This window comes from Dermochelys coriacea, chromosome 4, assembly GCF_009764565.3.
Source record: "Dermochelys coriacea isolate rDerCor1 chromosome 4, rDerCor1.pri.v4, whole genome shotgun sequence".
In the NCBI taxonomy this organism is placed as follows: domain Eukaryota; kingdom Metazoa; phylum Chordata; order Testudines; family Dermochelyidae; genus Dermochelys; species Dermochelys coriacea.
This window is the reverse complement of record NC_050071.1, coordinates 59,850,277-59,869,603: the sequence shown is the minus strand read 5'-3', so window position 1 is coordinate 59,869,603 and position 19,327 is coordinate 59,850,277. Positions and strand designations below refer to the sequence as shown.

General features: G+C 41.8%; 1 protein-coding gene across 5 annotated transcripts in view; it reads left to right on the top strand.

The window, feature by feature from the left end:
- The window catches only part of SH3D19 (SH3 domain containing 19), a 140,954-nt gene that overhangs the window by 24,256 nt on the left and 97,371 nt on the right, over positions 1-19,327 (top strand). For 3 of the 5 annotated variants that reach the window (XM_043513127.1, XM_043513126.1, XM_038400496.2), the window contains one exon: positions 15,270-15,309. In XM_043513127.1, the coding sequence (XP_043369062.1) occupies positions 15,270-15,309 (40 nt within the window). Of the gene's footprint in view, positions 1-12,604; positions 13,503-15,269; positions 15,310-19,327 lie in introns of those variants that run through there. The other 2 variants (XM_038400495.2, XM_043513129.1) reach the window with 2 other exon arrangements.

Here is a 19,327-nt window from a genome sequence, read left to right as displayed (position 1 = left end):
GTTGTGTGCATAACCCTATTGGCCCCAGTTTTCCTCCCCACCAATTTTTATTCATCTTTCTGTCTGGGAAACAAATCATTCAGCATGTGAATATGTAAACTATTGGGAGGACTAGCAGAGATGAGCAGGGATATAGTTATGTTGGAAGGTGTTAATGGATGCCATCAACCAGTTCTTTGATCTATAGACAATTGCAGAGGTGCTTGAAGCTGTGGCTGTGCAAAAAAGCTGGCATGGGCTTCATGTGTGCCCCATTTTGCCTATTTTAATTTTCTGATTTTTCCCCCCCAAATCAAAAGTATTCTGGCCATAGGTGCCTAAAACATTCCCTGAAATTTTGGAATTGATTGGATTGGATGTGGCATTAAGTGTTAGCATGTTACAGACAGACAAACAACAAAGTGAAAAGGAGTACTTGTGGCACCTTAGAGACTAACAAATTTATTAGAGCATAAGCTTTCGTGAGCTACAGCTCACTTCATCGCATTTGCATCCGATGAAGTGAGCTGTAGCTCACGAAAGCTTATGCTCTAATAAATTTGTTAGTCTCTAAGGTGCCACAAGTACTCCTTTTCTTTTTGCGAATACAGACTAACACGGCTGCTACTCTGAAACAACAAAGTGTCATCAAGTTGACTGTAAGGCCTTCATGAGGTCAGCTAGTAAACTCTGAAGCCAAAAAAATTATCAAATGCTTTACTCATGAATCATATATTAGATTTTATTTGTTAAAAAGAGGTAGGTCCCGTTTCTGCACTCATTTATGCTAGTGTAAAACTGGAATCTCTGCTGAGATCACAATTGATTGGTAGTGCCCCTTCAAGGCTTCGTCTACACATACCACCATAATTTCCTTCTTTGACAGGATTATTGGCCTAGTGGAGAGAGGTGAAGCAATAGACATGATACATCTTGATCTTAGTAAAGTTTTTGACACAGTCTCACATGTCATTCTAATAAGCAATTCGGGAAATGTGATTTAGATTAAACTACTATAAGGCAGTGGTTTTCAAACTGCAGGTTGCAACCCAGTACTGGGTTGCAGAATGTAAGGCACTGGGTCGTGGTGGCTCTGGTCAGCACCGCTGATCGAGCCACTAAAAGTCCCATCATTGGTGCTGCCTGGCTAAGGCAGGCTAGTCCCTACCTCTTCCGGCACCGTGCTGCACCCCAGAAGCAACCAGCAGCAGGTCCGGCTGCTATGTGGGGGGCCATGGGGCTGCCCCAGCCCTGAGGCCCCCCCAACCTGGAGCCCCCTCCTGCACCCCAAGTTCCTCATCCCCGGCCCCACCTCAGAGCCTGAACCCCCAGCCCAGAGCTCTGACCCCCTCCTGCACCCCAACCTCCCTGCCCTAGCCCAAAGCCCCCTCCCACACCCTGAACCCCTCATTCATAGCCCCACTCACAGCCCTCACTCCCGCACCCCTGCCCTGAGCTCCCCCACACCCTAAACCCCTCATCCCCAGCTCTGTTGGGTTGCGGGCATCAACAATTTTCTTCAACTGGGTTGCCAGAGAAAAAGTTTGAAAACCACTGCTATAAGGTGGGTGTACAACTGGTTGAAAAACCCTTCTCAAATAGTAGTTATCAATGCTTCACTTGTTAAACTGAGAGGGTGATTCTATTAAAGTCCCATTGGGATTAGTCCAGGGTCAGTACTAGTCAGTATTTTCATTAATGACTTATATTGGAGAATGTGCTTATAAAATTTGCAGATGACACCAAGCTGGGAGGGATAGCTAGCACTTTGGAGGCCAAGATTAGCATTCAAAATGACCTTGACAAAGTGGAGAATTGGTCAGAATGCAACAAGATGAAATTCTATAAAGATAAGTACTACATCTAAAGAAGGAAAATCAAATGCACAACTGCAAACTGGTGAATAACTGGTTAGCTGGTGGTACTATTGAAAAGGATCTGGGGGATTCTAGTGGATCACAAATAGAATATTAGTCAATGTGAGGCAGTTGCAAACAATAACGTTTTGCGGTATATTAACAGGAATGTTGTATATAAGGCCTTGGAGGTAGTTGTTGCCCTGTACTCAGCATGGATGAAGGCCTCAGCTGGAGTACTGTGTTCAGTTTGAGTCACTACACTTTAGAAAAGATATGGAGGGAGTCCAGAGAACAACAAAAATGATAAAAGATTTAGAAAACTTGACTTATGAGCAAAGTTTTAAAAAACTGGGTATGTCTGGTCTTGAGAAAAGAAGACTGAGAGGGGACCTGATAACAGTCTTCAAATTTGTGAGGGGCTGTTAGAAGGACGGGGATCAATCGTCTCGGTGTAGAAGAAATAATGGGATTAATCTGCAGCGAGGGAGATTTAGGTTAGACATTAGGAAAAACTTTTTATCAGGGTAGTTAAGCTTTGGAATAGGCTTCCAACAGTGGTGTAACCGGGGGAAAAACCAGGGGAAGCGGAGATAATAAAAGGTGCCACCCTCTGGTACTCACCTGGTGATACTCTGGGTCTTCAGCAGCACTTTGGCATCGGGTCCTTCTCTCGCTCCGGTCTTCGGCAATGAAGGACACTCCCCACCGCCACCGCAATGCCGCCCAAGACGGGAGCGAGTGAAGGACTAACCCAGGAACCTATCCTTGCAACAAAGCCCGTTGCCAACTCCGTCCACATATCTATTCAGGGGATACCATCATAGGGCCTAATCACATCAGCCACACTATCAGAGGCTCGTTCACCTGCGCATCTACCAATGTGATATATGCCATCATGTGCCAGCAATGCCCCTCTGCCATGTACATTGGCCAAACTGGACAGTCTCTACGTAAAAGAATGAATGGACACAAATCAGACGTCAAGAATTATAACATTCAAAAACCAGTTGGAGAACACTTCAATCTCTCTGGTCACTCGATCACAGACCTAAGAGTGGCTATCCTTCAACAAAAAGCTTCAAAAACAGACTCCAACGAGAGACTGCTGAATTGGAATTAATTTGCAAACTGGATACAATTAACTTAGGCTTGAATAGAGACTGGGAATGGATGAGTCATTACACAAAGTAAAACTATTTCCCCATGGTATTTCTGCCCCCCACCCCACCCCCCACTGTTCCTCTGATATTCTTGTTAACTGCTGGAATTAGCCTACCTTGCTTGTCACCATGAAAGGTTTTCCTCCTTTCCCCCCCCTGCTGCTGGTGATGGCTTATCTTAAGTGATCACTCTCCTTACAGTGTGTATGATAAACCCATTGTTTCATGTTCTCTGTGTGTGTGTATACAAATCTCTCCTCTGTTTTTTCCACCAAATGCATCCGATGAAGTGAGCTGTAGCTCACGAAAGCTTATGCTCTAATAAATTTGTTAGTCTCTAAGGTGCCACAAGTACTCCTTTTCTTTTTGCGAATACAGACTAACATGGCTGCTACTCTGAAACCATACGTAAGTTTGTGATAACAACCAGCAGATTACACAAAGAGGTAACTGATGAAAAAATTGCCCAGTTTGTTTATGCAACAAACTCTCCCTTCTGTATGATTGAACCATGTTAATGAAGTGTGGGTTCTCAGTCATTAAGACCAGGATACAGTCCACCCAACAGAGGAGATGTCACAGACAAATTGCTGGATAAAGTGTATCAAAGAGAAATTGAGCAGTGTGCAAAATATCTAGAGAGTGAAATTATTAACCTGAGTCTTGATGGGTGGAGCAATGTTCACAATGATTCTGTTGTATGTGCTTGTGTGACAACTGAAGAAGGGAATGTCTTCCTTACAGAAACAATTGATACATCAGGAAATGCACATAACAAAATAGTTACAAGAAGGAGCAGTAAAAGCAATAACAAACTGTGAAAAAAAATTCAAATATCTAGTACACAACTTGGTCACAGACAATGCTGCAAATGTATCCAAGATGAGAAGAAATTATTTAGAAGAGTGAAGAGAGTCCCAAACTAATAACATATGGTTGCAGTGCTCATTTGAGGCGCCTCCTAGCCAAAGACTTCAAAGAAATAAAGACTAATGTTGTTGAAATTGCAAAATACTTTCTTAACAACCACTTTGCAGCAGCTGCTCTGAAAAAGTGGGAGGAACCAAGCTAACTCTCCCACAAGAGGTGCAGTGGAACTCAGCAGTGGACTGTTTTGAGCACTATATCAAGAACTGGCCTAATCCAATTACAGTTTGTGAACAAAATCGTGAAAAAACAGATGGCACTGTCACAGCCAAAGTTCTCAGCATTGGACTTAGAAGAAATGGTGAATACATGCTGAGTACCCTGAAGCCTATTTCTGTAGCCTGGAACAAAATGCAGGGAAATAGCTGTTTTACTGCTGTTGAAATTTGGAAGGAACTGAGTGAGCTCTTAAAAAGAGAAATATGCAATGACAGTTAAATTACAAGCATTAAAAAAAATGAATTGGACAAGCACTATCTCCAGCTCATTTTCTTGCAAATATTCTCAGTACTTGGCACCAAGGACAAACCTTAACTGCTGAAGAAGAGGAGTTGGCTATGACATGGACATCCAGCAATCATCCCTCTGTAATGCCAGCTATAATAAACTTCAGAGCTAAGGGTGAACCATTCAAGAAATATTTGCTGATGATGTTTTAAAGAAAAAGTCACACCAGTGAACTGGTGTAAGTCACTTAAGCACTTCAATTCAGAGACTGTTGAAGTGACCATCTCACTTTTAACAGGGAAAGACGACTGAGTTAGCTGCAGAAGCCAATATTTTAAGTTTCTCATGTTGATCTGGCTGATTTTTGTTTTTTTAAAAAAATATTTCAATTAACAATTTTAAAAACAATTTTAACAAAAACAAACCTGATTTTAAAAAACTTGAATGTTTAACTAAATTCAAAAATTAATGTTTGTTTTGTTATAATATTATATGTTTGCTGTTGAAGAAAAAAATCCCAGAATACATAACGTTGTTGTTTTAGTTAAATAAAACAATTTAAATATCTGTCTGGTGATGTTCTCCTCCTAAAAGCATGGCAAGAAAATCCTCCAAATATTAATGATTAACCTGTTGAATTGGAGATAGTTCACCTCCCAGTGACTTCATAAATATCTGCTTCAATTACCTTTGGTAAATGAAATAACCAATCATTCATTTTCTGATATAGCTGTAAAACTCATCTGAAAAGTTTTCAAAATAAATCACTTAAAAAATGTATAGTGTGTACCTTCTAAAAATGAAACCTACATCTATCTCTGAGTTGTGAAGAATATGTATTAAGGTTATAACAACCAACAAGAATGCACTTTTATGTAGAAATTCATGATTAAATTGAGTCTTCCTGACTAGCGATTTAAATCAGATCCACCCTGGTATTAAGAACTGTTACCTCCCTGCAATATACAGTGGGATGATAAAAACTGCTTGATCAGATACTGCCTAGTGTAATAAGGTTTAAGATTTAGACTATGTGCTTACCTTTTATTTTCTTTGGCAACTATTTTTATCCTTTTGTGCCTCCCACTTACAATCACTTAAAATCTGTCTGTAGTTAATAAATCTGTTTTATATTTTACCTAAAACAGTGTGTTTTGGTTGAAGTGCTTCGGAAATCTGCTGGGAGCTTGGGAGATTTGCTGGTGCCTTTCTCTGTGTAATTTGTGAATGGCTCAGGGAGCATTCAGTTACTCCTGGTGGAATTCTGCATCACTGTGCATGCGCAGAATTCATGTCCCCGCAGATTTCTTTGCTTCCCCACAGAACAATGACTTCTGATGGGGAAGCAAAGGGAAGCCACAAAAGCAGTCATGTTCCCCTCCCTGGCAGCACAGACAGATGGGTTCAGGCACCCGGAGCAGTCTGTAGAGACATAAATCACGGCCAGAGGGAAGGATGGGCAGTTGTGAATGTGAGAGAGAGACACACACTCTGTCCCTCTCACTCGCTATTGTGGCATCCTTGGCATGGAGGGGCATGGCTTTGGGGTGTTTCTGAGAAGATAAGGGTGGGGCAGGCTCTGTCCCCTCAGGCAGAGCAGAATGTAGCAGCCTGCTTGCTTGGTGAATTGTTCCCATTGTCTCTGTGAATTCCCCCAGGAGTATAAAACAGGTGTAAAAGTTTTAAGGCTCCTTATGTTGCCAGAGTGGTGTAAAGGACAGTATAACCTTATAAATGCTTATGGTCCTTTAGTGATTAGAACTGGTCTAAATTTTTGAACTGAAAAATTTCCAGTTAAAATGTGCCCCATGAACTGTTTGCTACTGACCTTTCTGGAGATGGTCAGTAGCCAATATAAATTGTGAGTTTGATTCCCCAGCCTTCACTTGCTCTTCAGTTGCCTATGATGTAACACTGAGCATATGGCTGCATATATTTGTTGACTAATAACTAGAAATAAAGGGTCAAAGCTAGCTACATTACTATTAGGCAAGGGGGGGCTGGATATTTCTTCCAATGCTCCCCACTCCCATTCTCCATCCACTGTATTGTAGTTTAAATAAATTACCAAAATAGTTGAAACCAGTGTGTTTAAACTGTGTTATTTTGACAAATAAAATATACAGAATTTTAAAAGTGTGTGCAGAATTTAAAATTTTTTGGTGTAGAATTCCCCCAAGAGTAATTCATGCAATCTAGCTTGACGTGAGGCTCCACATGCTGTTGTACTGAGTAGGTTCTGAGTGGCTGTTGTACTGAGCACCTGGAGGGGTTTGCTGCTTGTCTCTAGCAAAGCATTGTGAGAGAAAGCCCAGGCTGGAGAGTTAAGGGGGCACAGTGGTACCCCAGTTTCAGGTTTTACTGTGGGGTTTTATCCTGTCACAGTGCTGCCCCCTGAAGGCAAATCCCTGGCTCACACAGGACAGCACACTGGATTAGGGCTCCAAAGTGAAATCCATTTTACTCCGTTTTGTCAGACCAGAGTTTTAAAGTCTCTAAATAATCTTTGGCATTGCAATAGAGCTAGGTGACAGTATTGTTACATGAAAAAGATGTGAATATCTTAAAATGCACTGTAATGCACTGTCTCCACACAAAAGAATTAATTTGTTTGTCCTATAGTTAGGGCCCTACCAACTTCACAGCCGTGCAAAATATGTCACAGACCATGAAATAAGCCTCTCCCCTTGAAATCTGATCTCCCCATAATCAGACAGGCTGGGGTGGGACAGGACTTTTCCTTCCCCTGCACAGCTGTTATCGGAGAGGGATTAAACTCACCTCCAAAGGCAGTGCAGAAGTGAGGGTGTACCATCCTCACTTCTGTGCTGCAGTAGCCCCAGAGCTAGGATCCAGGCTGCCATCCTTCACGGCTCCTGCTGGAGCTGGGGGCTGCTGCCACCTGCCCACAGCTCCTGCCACAGCTCCGAACTGGGACTCTACCCTCCCCCCGCTCCTGTCCAGGCTCCGGATGCCCAAGTTCCAGGGCTGCTGCCACCACCTCTGCCCCATGGCTCCTGCCCGGGCTCAGGGCGCTCGAGCTCCGGACCTTCCACTGCCTCTCCCCACCATGGCTCCTGCCCGGGCTTGGGGCTTCAGCCCCCACAGCACCTGCTGAGGCTCAGGGCTTCCACTCTGTGGCTGCTGCCAGGGCTTTTTCAAACTGTCCAAGGTCCCTGGGCATGGGCCCATGCCCCATGCATTAATCTACCACTGGCCCTGACGACCAGCTATAAGCCCCGCATGGGGTGCTCCCAGCAGCACTGGGGAGATTGGACCTACCTCCACTTCTGGAAGCCTTCACCAGAACTGGGCTCTGAAGGCAGCACAGAGGTGAGTATAGCAATCCTGCAACAGCTTTGGGACCCCCCACCCCTTTGGATCAGGACCCCCATGGTTACAACATCGTGAAATTTCAGATGTAGTTCTGAAATAGTGAAACTGACCAAAGTGAACCATGAATTTGGGAGGGCCCTATCTATAGTGCTTAGGAGACATGATACTCTAGATCTTGTTAGAAAGCTATTAGTGATTTCTAAATCCCAGAAGCCAAAAAACAATAGAAAATTAGGTAGAATGGGGTCTACATTCAAAGCACAGGGCATTTATAAGGTGTGATAATGAGAATTATCTTCCAAAAAGGTTTCAGAGTAGCAGCCGTGTTAGTCTGTATTCGCAAAAAGTAAAGGAGTACTTGTGGCACCTTAGAGACTAACAAATTCATTTGAGCGTAAGCTTTCATGAGCTACAGCTCACTCTGCTACTGACTTCTGCTACTCTGAAACCTGTCTTTTGTTGTGGTGTGATTTTATTGTTTTCTGTTTTTGTTTTACTAAGAGTTACATCCGTACAAAGACTATAGAATCAGAAATGTAGGGCTGGAAGAAGCCACCAAGTCCAGCCCCCCCCCCCCCCCCCCCCCCCGTGTTAAAGCGGGACCACGTAAACTTAGACCATACCTGACACATGTTCGTCCACTCTGTTTTTAAAAACCTTCAGTCATGGCGATTTCAAAACCTCCCTTGGAAGCCAGTAGCGTAGCTAGGCGAGAAGTGGGGCAGCGGCTGCTCCCCCACCAAGCAGAAGTGGCGCCTTTTTAAATACTTGGGCCTTTAAAATTTTTACTCACCCGGCAATGCTCCGGATCTTCGTCAGGGGGAGCGGAGATAAAAAAAGGCGCCACCCCTGATACTTCAGCAGCACTTTGGCTGCTGAGAGTTTCCCACTGAGAGTTACCAAAAGAAACTACAGCATTTGCTCAAGAAACTCCCTGAAAAAGCACAAGATCAAATCCGCATAGACACACCCCTAGAACCCCGACCTGGGGTATTCTATCTGCTACGCAAGATCCATAAACCTGGAAATCCTGGACGCCCCATCATCTCAGGCATTGGCACCCTGACAGCAGGATTGTCTGGCTATGTAGACTCCCTCCTCAGGCCCTTCGTTACCAGCACTCCCAGCTATCTTCGAGACACCACTGACTTCCTGAGGAAACTACAGTCCATTGGTGATCTTCCTAAAAACACCATCCTAGCCACTATGGATATAGAAGCCCTCTACACCAACATTCCACACAAAGATGGACTACAAGCCGTCAGGAACAGTATCCCCGATACTGTCACGGCTAACCTGGTGGCTGAACTTTGTGACTTTGTCCTCACCCATAACTATTTCACATTTGGGGACAATGTATACCTTCAAATCAGCGGCACTGCGATGGGTACCCGCTTGGCCCCACAGTATGCCAACATTTTTATGGCTGACTTAGAACAACGCTTCCTCAGCTCTCGTCCCCTAATGCCCCTACTCTACTTGCGCTACATTGATGACATCTTCATCATCTGGACCCATGGAAAAGAAGCTCTTGGGGAATTCCACCATGATTTCAACAATTTCCATCCCACCATCAACCTCAGCCTGGACCAGTGCACACAAGAGATCCACTTCCTGGACACTACAGTGCTAATAAGCGATGGTCACATAAACACCACCCTATATCGGAAACCTACTGACCGCTATTCCTACATACATGCCTCTAGCTTTCATCCAGATCATACCACTCGATCCATTGTCTACAGCCAAGCGCTACGATATAACCGCTCCAACCCCTCAGACAGAGACAAACACCTACAAGATCTCTATCATGCATTCCTACAACTACAATACCCACCTGCTGAAGTGAAGAAACAGATTGACAGAGCCAGAAGAGTACCCAGAAGTCACCTACTACAGGACAGGCCCAACAAAGAAAACAACAGAACGCCACTAGCCATCACCTTCAGCCCCCAACTAAAACCTCTCCAACGCATCATCAAGGATCTACAACCTATCCTGAAGGACGAGCCATTACTCTCACAGATCTTGGGAGACAGGCCAATCCTTGCTTACAGACAGCCCCCCAATCTGAAGCAAATACTCACCAGCAACCACACACCACACAACAGAACCACTAACCCAGGAACCTATCCTTGCAACAAAGCCCGTTGCCAACTCCGTCCACATATCTATTCAGGGGATACCATCATAGGGCCTAATCACATCAGCCACACTGTCAGAGGCTCGTTCACCTGCGCATCTACCAATGTGATATATGCCATCATGTGCCAGCAATGCCCCTCTGCCATGTACATTGGCCAAACTGGACAGTCTCTACGTAAAAGAATGAATGGACACAAATCAGACGTCAAGAATTATAACATTCAAAAACCAGTTGGAGAACACTTCAATCTCTCTGGTCACTCGATCACAGACCTAAGAGTGGCTATCCTTCAACAAAAAAGCTTCAAAAACAGACTCCAACGAGAGACTGCTGAATTGGAATTAATTTGCAAACTGGATACAATTAACTTAGGCTTGAATAGAGACTGAGAATGGATGAGTCATTACACAAAGTAAAACTATTTCCCCATGGTATTTCTCCCCCCCACCCCACCCCCCACTGTTCCTCTGATATTCTTGTTAAATGCTGGAATTAGCCTACCTTGCTTGTCACCATGAATGGTTTTCCTCCTTTCCCCCCCCTGCTGCTGGTGATGGCTTATCTTAAGTGATCACTCTCCTTACAGTGTGTATGATAAACCCATTGTTTCATGTTCTCTGTGTGTGTGTGTATATATAAATCTCTCCTCTGTTTTTTCCACCACATGCATCCGATGAAGTGAGCTGTAGCTCACGAAAGCTTATGCTCTAATAAATTTGTTAGTCTCTAAGGTGCCACAAGTACTCCTTTTCTTTTTACCTATGGTTGTTTCTGGATGATGGAGATTTTTTTCTCCTTTTTGCTACAGGTGATATACTGTGGCTATGTGACATACGTAATGTGACTGAAACACTATCATTGGCAGTTAACTCTGAAACTACAGAAAATGATGGTGATCTTGAAGGTGGATAGTCTTCAGAATCCTGTATGTTGAGGATGGATTCTCCTAAACAAAATAAGTCAATGCAGTTATTTAATTATTATTACCATATTGCTCATTTAGTGTAACTCATTGCATTCACAGACACTCAGTACTACTTTAAAGGTGAAATTGTAAAAGGAAGATCTGCATATTTCATCTATTTATGTTCTATCACAACTGCATCTAAAATGATAGTACCATAGAGTAACAACTATATTTTTGGTCAAACATGAGAATTCAAGAATAGTCCAGAAGGAAGACAGGCAGTCCTTAAAAAAGAAAATATGAAATAAAAAAAGTTTACCAACCTAAAGATCGTGCATGTTCAGACATGTTCCTTTCATCATCTTCAACACAGCTTCCTCTTGAGAAGGAACGCTTCTCATAATGTTGTTTCATATGGACAACCAGGCCTTGCATTTCTTTGTTGCACTGTTTGCATTTTGCATGCATGCCTGTCTTACAGGTAGAGGAACTTCATTAAAATATTCCCAAACTGGGTCTCCTTTACAGCCTGCTGCCATGATAGGTTTTCCCTTCTAGTGAGAGAATGGTATGGTAGATCTCAAATCAATGAAGGCTACACTCAGAAAGACCTCAAGACTTCTGGAATATGCTGCTCAACCAGTTTCACTTTGTTTTTTCTGCCTGTCCCTCCCTTCTCACATTTATCTCCAGATTTCTTCTACTTGTCCGGATCTATTCCGCCCCAACCATCTTCTATTCATTGAACTTTTTGAAACTTTGCACTTTTAGAGAGAGGTGAGGGATTGACTCTGGGTACACAAATTAACAGACCACAACCCTATTGTCCCTCTGCAGTTTCTCACCTCTCTCTATATTATTTATTTATTTATTCATTCATTCATTTATTTAAAAACATATTTGCTGTTAACAAGCATGTTATCTCTGGAGACACAAATCCACAGTTTGAGAACTGCAAAACTAAGCATCTCTGATGGTATCTTCTAGACTGAGTACTGAGTCCCATTGGGCAGATAGAAAGATTAACCTAAATAACTCCTGGAACCCCATAAGATTGGGTCCCTAATCTATGAACTATTGGAACTTATTTACAAAACTTTTCTTAAACATTTCATGAATATATTGTCTCATAGTATAGAATTAGAATTTATAATCCCTATTCCATTATGAGATATCTTTGAGCTGTAATGTATCTTAATTAAAACTATCTTTAGATTGGATTTTTTCGATAAAATGCTTTTTGAGGAAAATACGTATTTAAATAAAAAAAAATCCAGTTTTTTTTAAAATTTGATTTTTATCCACCCTGCTTAATACACAGTCTTCCCCTTTAAGCCTGGGATCAGTCTTCTCAGTTCAAGTCTTTTGTCTTCCCAGCATTCTTGTTGCTTACAGAATAGGTGGGAGAGGAGAAAGGCAAAGGTATGATGCCACTGCCCCCTATTTTATGCCCTCAGTCCATAAGCCTGAAAAACACTAGGCAATATATGTCCTGGGGGGCTTTGCTGACTCAGAGTAGAGCAATCCCCTATTGTGTTATGCTTGCGTAGCCCTCTTATAGCATTGTAAATCCCTTGTTTACAACTCCCCTGTTGATTAATGGTCGCTTAACATGCTCTTGGGGTTCATCACCACCCTTGTTGTCATGGGGGAACTAGCAGCAGAGACTCTAAAAAAAAGAGAAGGAGTACTTGTGGCACCTTAGAGACTAACAAATTTATTTGAGCATAAGCTTTCGTGAGCTACAGCTCACTTCATTGGATGCATTCAAACTTACAACATATTTCAGTAACAACCATACAGCAAAATCTCACAACTTCATACACACTAACTATATACATATTTGGACAGAACAATGGGTTTCAGTAAATCATGACTTCTCATATGTCATCTTACATGGCATGTTTTCTATAAAATATATCCTATTTTGAGGGCCTCAATCCTGTATGCTGCCCTTTATGAGCCAGGAGTTCACCTGCAGGGAACAGCACAAACATTGGGGCTTCATTTTATTCAGAATTTTTTAGAATCAGCCTTCTATTCTATGCTCACAAATCCGATAGCTAGGGATCTAAATGCCATCAGTTGGGCCTGCGGTTATTTGTAACCGTAAAATTCTGCCCAGAATTACAAAATTATAGAAACAAAATTGGAAGCTAGGGTAAAGCCACTTTTGAAATTAAACTCTTTGTGACCGAGTTTCTTGCCGCAAATGATGTTAAACAGAGCTTATTTACTTCTTAATGAGCCTATAATCTCAAGAAGACCAGTGTTTTTATTATTTTTATGCTACTTAGAAGTAGTACATTCCCTTGGATTTTTTTTTTTTTAAATAAAGCTCAGTCGAGAAGTATGGTCGATGATCTTTCTCTATTTTAAGCAGTAAATAAAATATGCTTTAAAACAACTGTACCATTTCCTGTTTCAACAAAGAATTAAAGGGAGAAGGGATTTGCATTAACTTCCTGAATGACAGCATTCCATTTGTGGGGACTGGCCATGGAAAATCTGCCAATCAGAAGTGGGCTCTGGAGGAAAGCTCTGGTGCTGTTGTTTACATGTTCTTTGACTCTTTTTCTCCACTGTTGCTGGCACATTCACATTCATGTTGTATCAACTTGGAATGTTCTGTCAGTATATTGCTGTTAAATGGTTGCAAAAATGGCAGGGAAACTGGGATCCCAGCAACAGATGGCAAGTAGACTAAATGGGAACCTCTGCCTGTCCCTGAATAGCCACAGGTAAGGCGGTTACCTGGGAAATTTTAAGGATGGAATGAGCAAGACTTTCTTTGTGTGTATGAGCAACTGCTTTTGTGGCTCTGGTTTGAGACATTACATTTGATTCTAGCTAGCAAACTGAGCACAGTGGGGTGTGAGGAAATGGAGATCAAAGTAGAGTAGAAATTTAACAGCTGATGTGCTGCAGGGCTGTGAGAATCGGAGCTGAGCACCTGTAAACTGAACATGAGTTGGATGTGGAAATAAGTGTCGTGTAATCAGTTTTACTGATAAACTGCAGCAAGATAGAATCAAATGCAAACCTGTGCAGAAATAGGAGAGGGAAACACTTTCCCACTGTGCATTCGTTACACAGAACAATTGACACAAATATGTGCTGTTTGTCTTTGTTCTACCAGAGAACAAATTGTTGCTCAAATACAATCTTTTAAATCTTAAAATACATGTCAAATGGACAGGAGGATCTTCATTGATATCTGTATTTCTTAGGGTTAGACAGGCTTTTTAGTAAAACAACAGTTTACTAGTACAAATAAAGAAGCTTTGATCCTAAAGGGCGCACACAGAATGTAAAAGGCAAAATAACTGTGATCACTGGGGATATAATCAGTAAGAACATGCTTCTAATTATAAATTGGATCCCTTATTATAAATAAATCAAGAAAGCTCTAACTTTGGAATATGTGTATCTCAATAGTATATAGAAAAGGAATACTTGTGGCACTTCATCGGATGCATGCATCTGTAGCTCATGAAAGCTTATGCTCAAATAAATTTGTTAGTCTCTAAGGTGCCACAAGTACTCCTTTTCTTTTTGTGAGTACAGACTAACACGGCTGCTACTCTGAAACCTGTCAATAGTATATGAATCTCATTTACTTTTCTTTCAAGGAGTTCAAGTATCTTTAGTATATTCAAGTATATTAGATAAAATATTTGCTATGCTTGAATGATAATTCTAACTCTTTACTTTAGACAGGATACCTCTACTTGTTTTTAATGTAATATATTCATTTTTTTGCATATAAGAATATTTGAAAAGTCAAATAAGTGAAAATTCATATTTTAAAAATGCGTGTGGGTCTATATAAGAAACAAATATATGCACTTTTCAGTACAATTTAGCTAAGTCCATGACTGCACCTAATAGACTTCATTTAAATTTGCTGCTCAATTTCGTTAGACACCAGTAAACTCCCTCCTCTAATACTACTTTGAATAATCAAAACCCTGATGGAGAGCATAAAAGAACTCCACACCTAAAACTGCAAGGAAAGCAAAGAGTTAATGTTAGAGCAGTACTGAATTCAGTGTATTTGCAGATGTTGCAACAACTGACTGCTGATTTTTTCCCCTCCATCCTGTCAGGGAACTCGGCCAGCTATGAATCATGGAATGATTTTTTTGCGCTGAGTAATCTGTGGTTTATCTTCTTCCCCTCCCCCCCACTTTTCTTCTTTAAACTAAAGTCCTTTTCATTTTAGCGAGGAGCTTGATAAACAATAGATAAAAGAATAAGCATGCAAAACACTGTGTTTTCAGAAGGGGAATTTAACAAACAAACATTTCTAGTTGTGTTATCTTCTGTCTTGCAAACCAATTAAATGCAGACAAACAGTCCCATAAAAGAAAGAATCCAGCTTCTATTTTTGAATAGTCCCTTTATAATATTTAATAATATGGTGTGAAAGTTGTTTCAGATTTTTGTACAAGTGTTGCTAAAGAACATTAACATTTTTGTGCTGATAATGTTTCCTCTCTTCTCAGATCGCTCTGAAAGAAATAAACCAGACTACCATTCCTCAGGGTAAGAACTCTATTCCTGTATTTATTTCTCAACTCCCTTCCCTTCCCCCCCCCTCCTTCCCCCTCTTAATGGTGTGGGTTAGGGAGTTTAGCCAATCTACTCTCCTTCAGTAATAGTAAGAAAGCATTAAAATTCACTTTTTATTTTTCTAATGGTCTAAAATCTTAATAGATTTAACAGGTTTTCCCCTATTGTCTTTTGTACTTCAAACATAAAATTGCAAAAGGCTTGTTTATGAAATACATACTGGGTTGTTTGATAATACTATGACTTAAAAAACAAAAGGCCCCAGGTTCCCTAAGTTTCTCAGTGTTTGCTTCTGTGACAGGAATAAGAACTCTCAGTTCATACACATGAGCATCCAAATATTACCAGAGCTTAGATGTGAGCACACGTAAAAGTTCGTGAGCTGGAAAAGGATTATGGATATTACAGATTCATAGAATCCAAGGCCAGAAGGGACCATTGTGATCATCTAGTCTGACCTCCTGTATAACCTTGGCTATAGAACTTTCCCAAAATAATTCCTGGAGTATGTCTTTTAGTAAAACATCTAATCTTGATTTAAAAATTGCCAGTGATGGAGAATTCACCACAACCCTTGGTCAATTGTTCCAGTGGTTAATTACCCTAACTGTGTTAAATTTAGACTGAAAAGTAGGTGTAATTTTGTATCTAGCTTCAAATTCTAGCCACTGGATCATATTATATCTTTCTCTGCTAGATTGAACACCCATTATTGAATATTTGCTCTCCATGTAGGTACAACAGACTGTTATCAAGTCACCCTTTAACCTTATCTTTGTTTAATCTAAATAGATTGTGCGTCTTATGTCTATCACTATAAGGCATGTTTTCTAATACTTTAATCATTCTCGTGGCTCTTCTCTGAACCATTTATCAACATCCTTCTTATACAAAAGAACTCTCATTGATTCAGAATTCCCATTAATGATGGGCAGGGCTATGATTTTGTCATGGAGGTCATGATGATTACAGAAATCATGATTTTGAATTAGGTCCATCTGTGCAGGGGCAGATGGGCCAAACTGGAGTGGCATTATGACCCTGTGCACTAGGTCACAATGCCAATCAAATTTGGCCTGTCTGACCCTTTTTTTCCATCTGTGAAGGGTTGGACAGGCCAAACTTGAGCTGTGCTGCAACCTTATGCTCTAGGCTGCAATATCCAGAGTAGGAAGCTAGGCCCAGCCCTCCAGAAACTGGAGCTGTTGCTGTGAAGTGAATGCAGGGTTGGCTCGCTCTCCAACTCCACCACCCAGGCCTCACCTTTCAGCACCTCCCGTTCCAGGATCTGTCTTTCCATCTTTTTATTTATTTATTTATTTATTTATTTTATCCACACCTCTGCTGTGAAATTTATTAAAAAGTTCTGTGCCCAAATTGCAGTCTTAGTGATAAGCCATAAACTTTCAAACCATTAGATTCTGATAAAACCCTGAAAAGTCTGATGCCCCTGAAGTTTATCTGAATCTTCTCTGGTCACCATTTTCCTCTTTTTTCCCCCCATCCATTTTCCATTGCTACCTTTTCTTCAGTTCTGTTTTTTCAATTTCTGCCTATCCCCTTATCTCCAATTCCCTCTCCTGAACTCCCTCTTGCTACCAGAGAGTAAATGGAGCAGTTGAGGATAATGACTTGAAACAAAGCTAAACTCTTTTGAGCCTGTCAGCTACAACTGCTGTCTGGTGTTCCTTTCCTTCAATTCTATTCTAGACCCTGTCCAATTTGTTTTTTCTCCCCCATACTCCAAGAATACAGTTCTTTTCCCTAAGTCTCTAGTGACCTCTTCTTTGTTAAATTTTGGGCAAGTTGTCCATTCTCATCCTCCTTCACCAACTGGTTGCTGAGGCCAGGACTTACTCCTAATGCACAGGCATGACACAGAACACAGTTTGTCCCAGACTGCGTTGACTGTAAACTTTTAGATGGCACCATGTCACCAAAGTCACTTGTTCACAGCTATTTTCAAACACGATAAATAGAGCTTGTTGAAAATTTTCTGATGGAACAGTTTTCCATTAGAAAATGCTGGTTTGATGGAATCAAAGTGTTTTGCTGGCAGGCAGACTGGCTGTCTAAACTTGCCTGCCTATTTTGCTGATTTCCTGCTAGCCCACCTGCCAGCCAAGTAGGCTGGCAGGAAAGCAGACATACTGGCTGTTCTGCCTGCTTCTTGGCTGGATGCCTGGTTGGCAAGAGGGCCGGGTTCCCAGACTGCTGTGGGCATTAAGCCGGGCATGCTAGAAAGCTTTCTTGCTCCCAGCAGACAGGCAGGGCTCCACAACTGTATGGGTGGCTTACTGGCTGCCTAGCTCACTGATGTGACATATCATGTCCTTTATATATTATTCCAAATACAGCAGGAACTTTCCGATTATCAATCGTCATTTTTTTATTTTATAATTTAAAAATAATTATTAAACCCTAACATAAAAATAATATAAATACAATATTATATTTTGTAATATAAAAGCTGAAATATTTTGACTAGATTATGACAATGACATAGTCTGGTATATAAATTGAAACATTTGATTTTTGTATTCTGTAATAAATTATAATATAGATAATGACATTAAAAATCGTATCAGTTATGTCGAATTATTTCAACCTTGTCAAAACAAAAATGTTTCATTTTTTTTCTCAAATGAAATTTTGGAATTCCAGTTCTGAAGATGTTTTGACATTTTCGTTTTCTTGTTCCAATTTGGAATGAAGAAAAATTTGAAATGTTTGAATTTTGAACTGAATGGAAATTCCTAATGACTGGCCCTAATCAGGGCTTGTTTTGCTGGTGCCTGGAGCCAGCAGGTGCTTGGGGCGACACATTTCTAGGGGTGGCATTCCGGCACCGGCCAAGCCTCCCCTAGAAATGTGCCCCCACCGCTCCAGCTCGCCTCCGCCTGTTCCTCTGAGTGCACCACCTCCGCTCTGCTTCTCCGCCCTCCCTCCCAGGCTTGCCACACGCCAAACAGCTGTTTCGTGCTGCAAGCCTGGGAGGGAGGGAGGAGAAGCCGAGCGGCAGCACGCTCAGGGGAGGCGGCGGTGATGGAGAGGAGGCGAGCTGGGGCAAGGGAGTGCTTCCTCTACCTCCTCCCCCCCCTGCTGTCCCACACCCCACCCTCGCTCACCTCCACTCTGCCTGCTCCCCTGAACGTGCTGCCTCTCCCTCACCTCAGAGGCAGGGGGGAGAAGCGGAGCGGCAGCATGTTCAGGGGAGCAGGCGGAGCAGAGGTGAGCTGGGGCAGGGGGTTGCGTGGGGGGGAGCCTCAGGAAGCAATGGGGGGGGAATGCAGCACGCCCGAGGGAGAAGGCAGGGCTGGGGATTTGGGGAAGGGATTGGGAAGGGGCGGAGTTGGAGCAGGAGGCACAAAAAAGAAGTGGGGGCAGCCAAAAAATTGTTTTGCTTGGGGTGGTAAAAGTCCTAGTGCCAGCCCTGGCCCTAATAAGAACATAAGAATGGCCATGCTGTCAATGCAATGGTCCATCTAGCCCATATCCTGTCTTCTAATAGTGGCTAATGCCAGGTGCTTCAGAGGGAATGAGTAGAACAGGTAGTCATCAAGTGATCCATTCCCGTGATATCCATCCATGATATAATGTTGTTTAAAGCTGCCCTCATTTTGATGAGTAACACTTTCAGAATTTTCACCTGCATAACATGGATAAATTAACTGTTTTAATTGCCCACCCATTTCCATCTTTCAGTTTTAAATTCTTCTCCCATTCTCTGTGTGGTTATGTGTTTTCTTTTGTATGCATTTTAATTCAGATCTGATGAACAATAGCCATTTTTCACAATGATCACATAAACATTGATAGAATTAGAGACTTTCCATAAAATTTGCTGTTTCCCCCCAGAACAATATAAGACCTTGAGTGCACTGTGGCTTAAGTTGTTTTAGAAACTACATCTCAGATTTATGACAAGTTGCTAATATTGTAAGAAAAACTGCTGGTTGGGAAACTCCTGCTAACCTTCTATTCCTGTCAT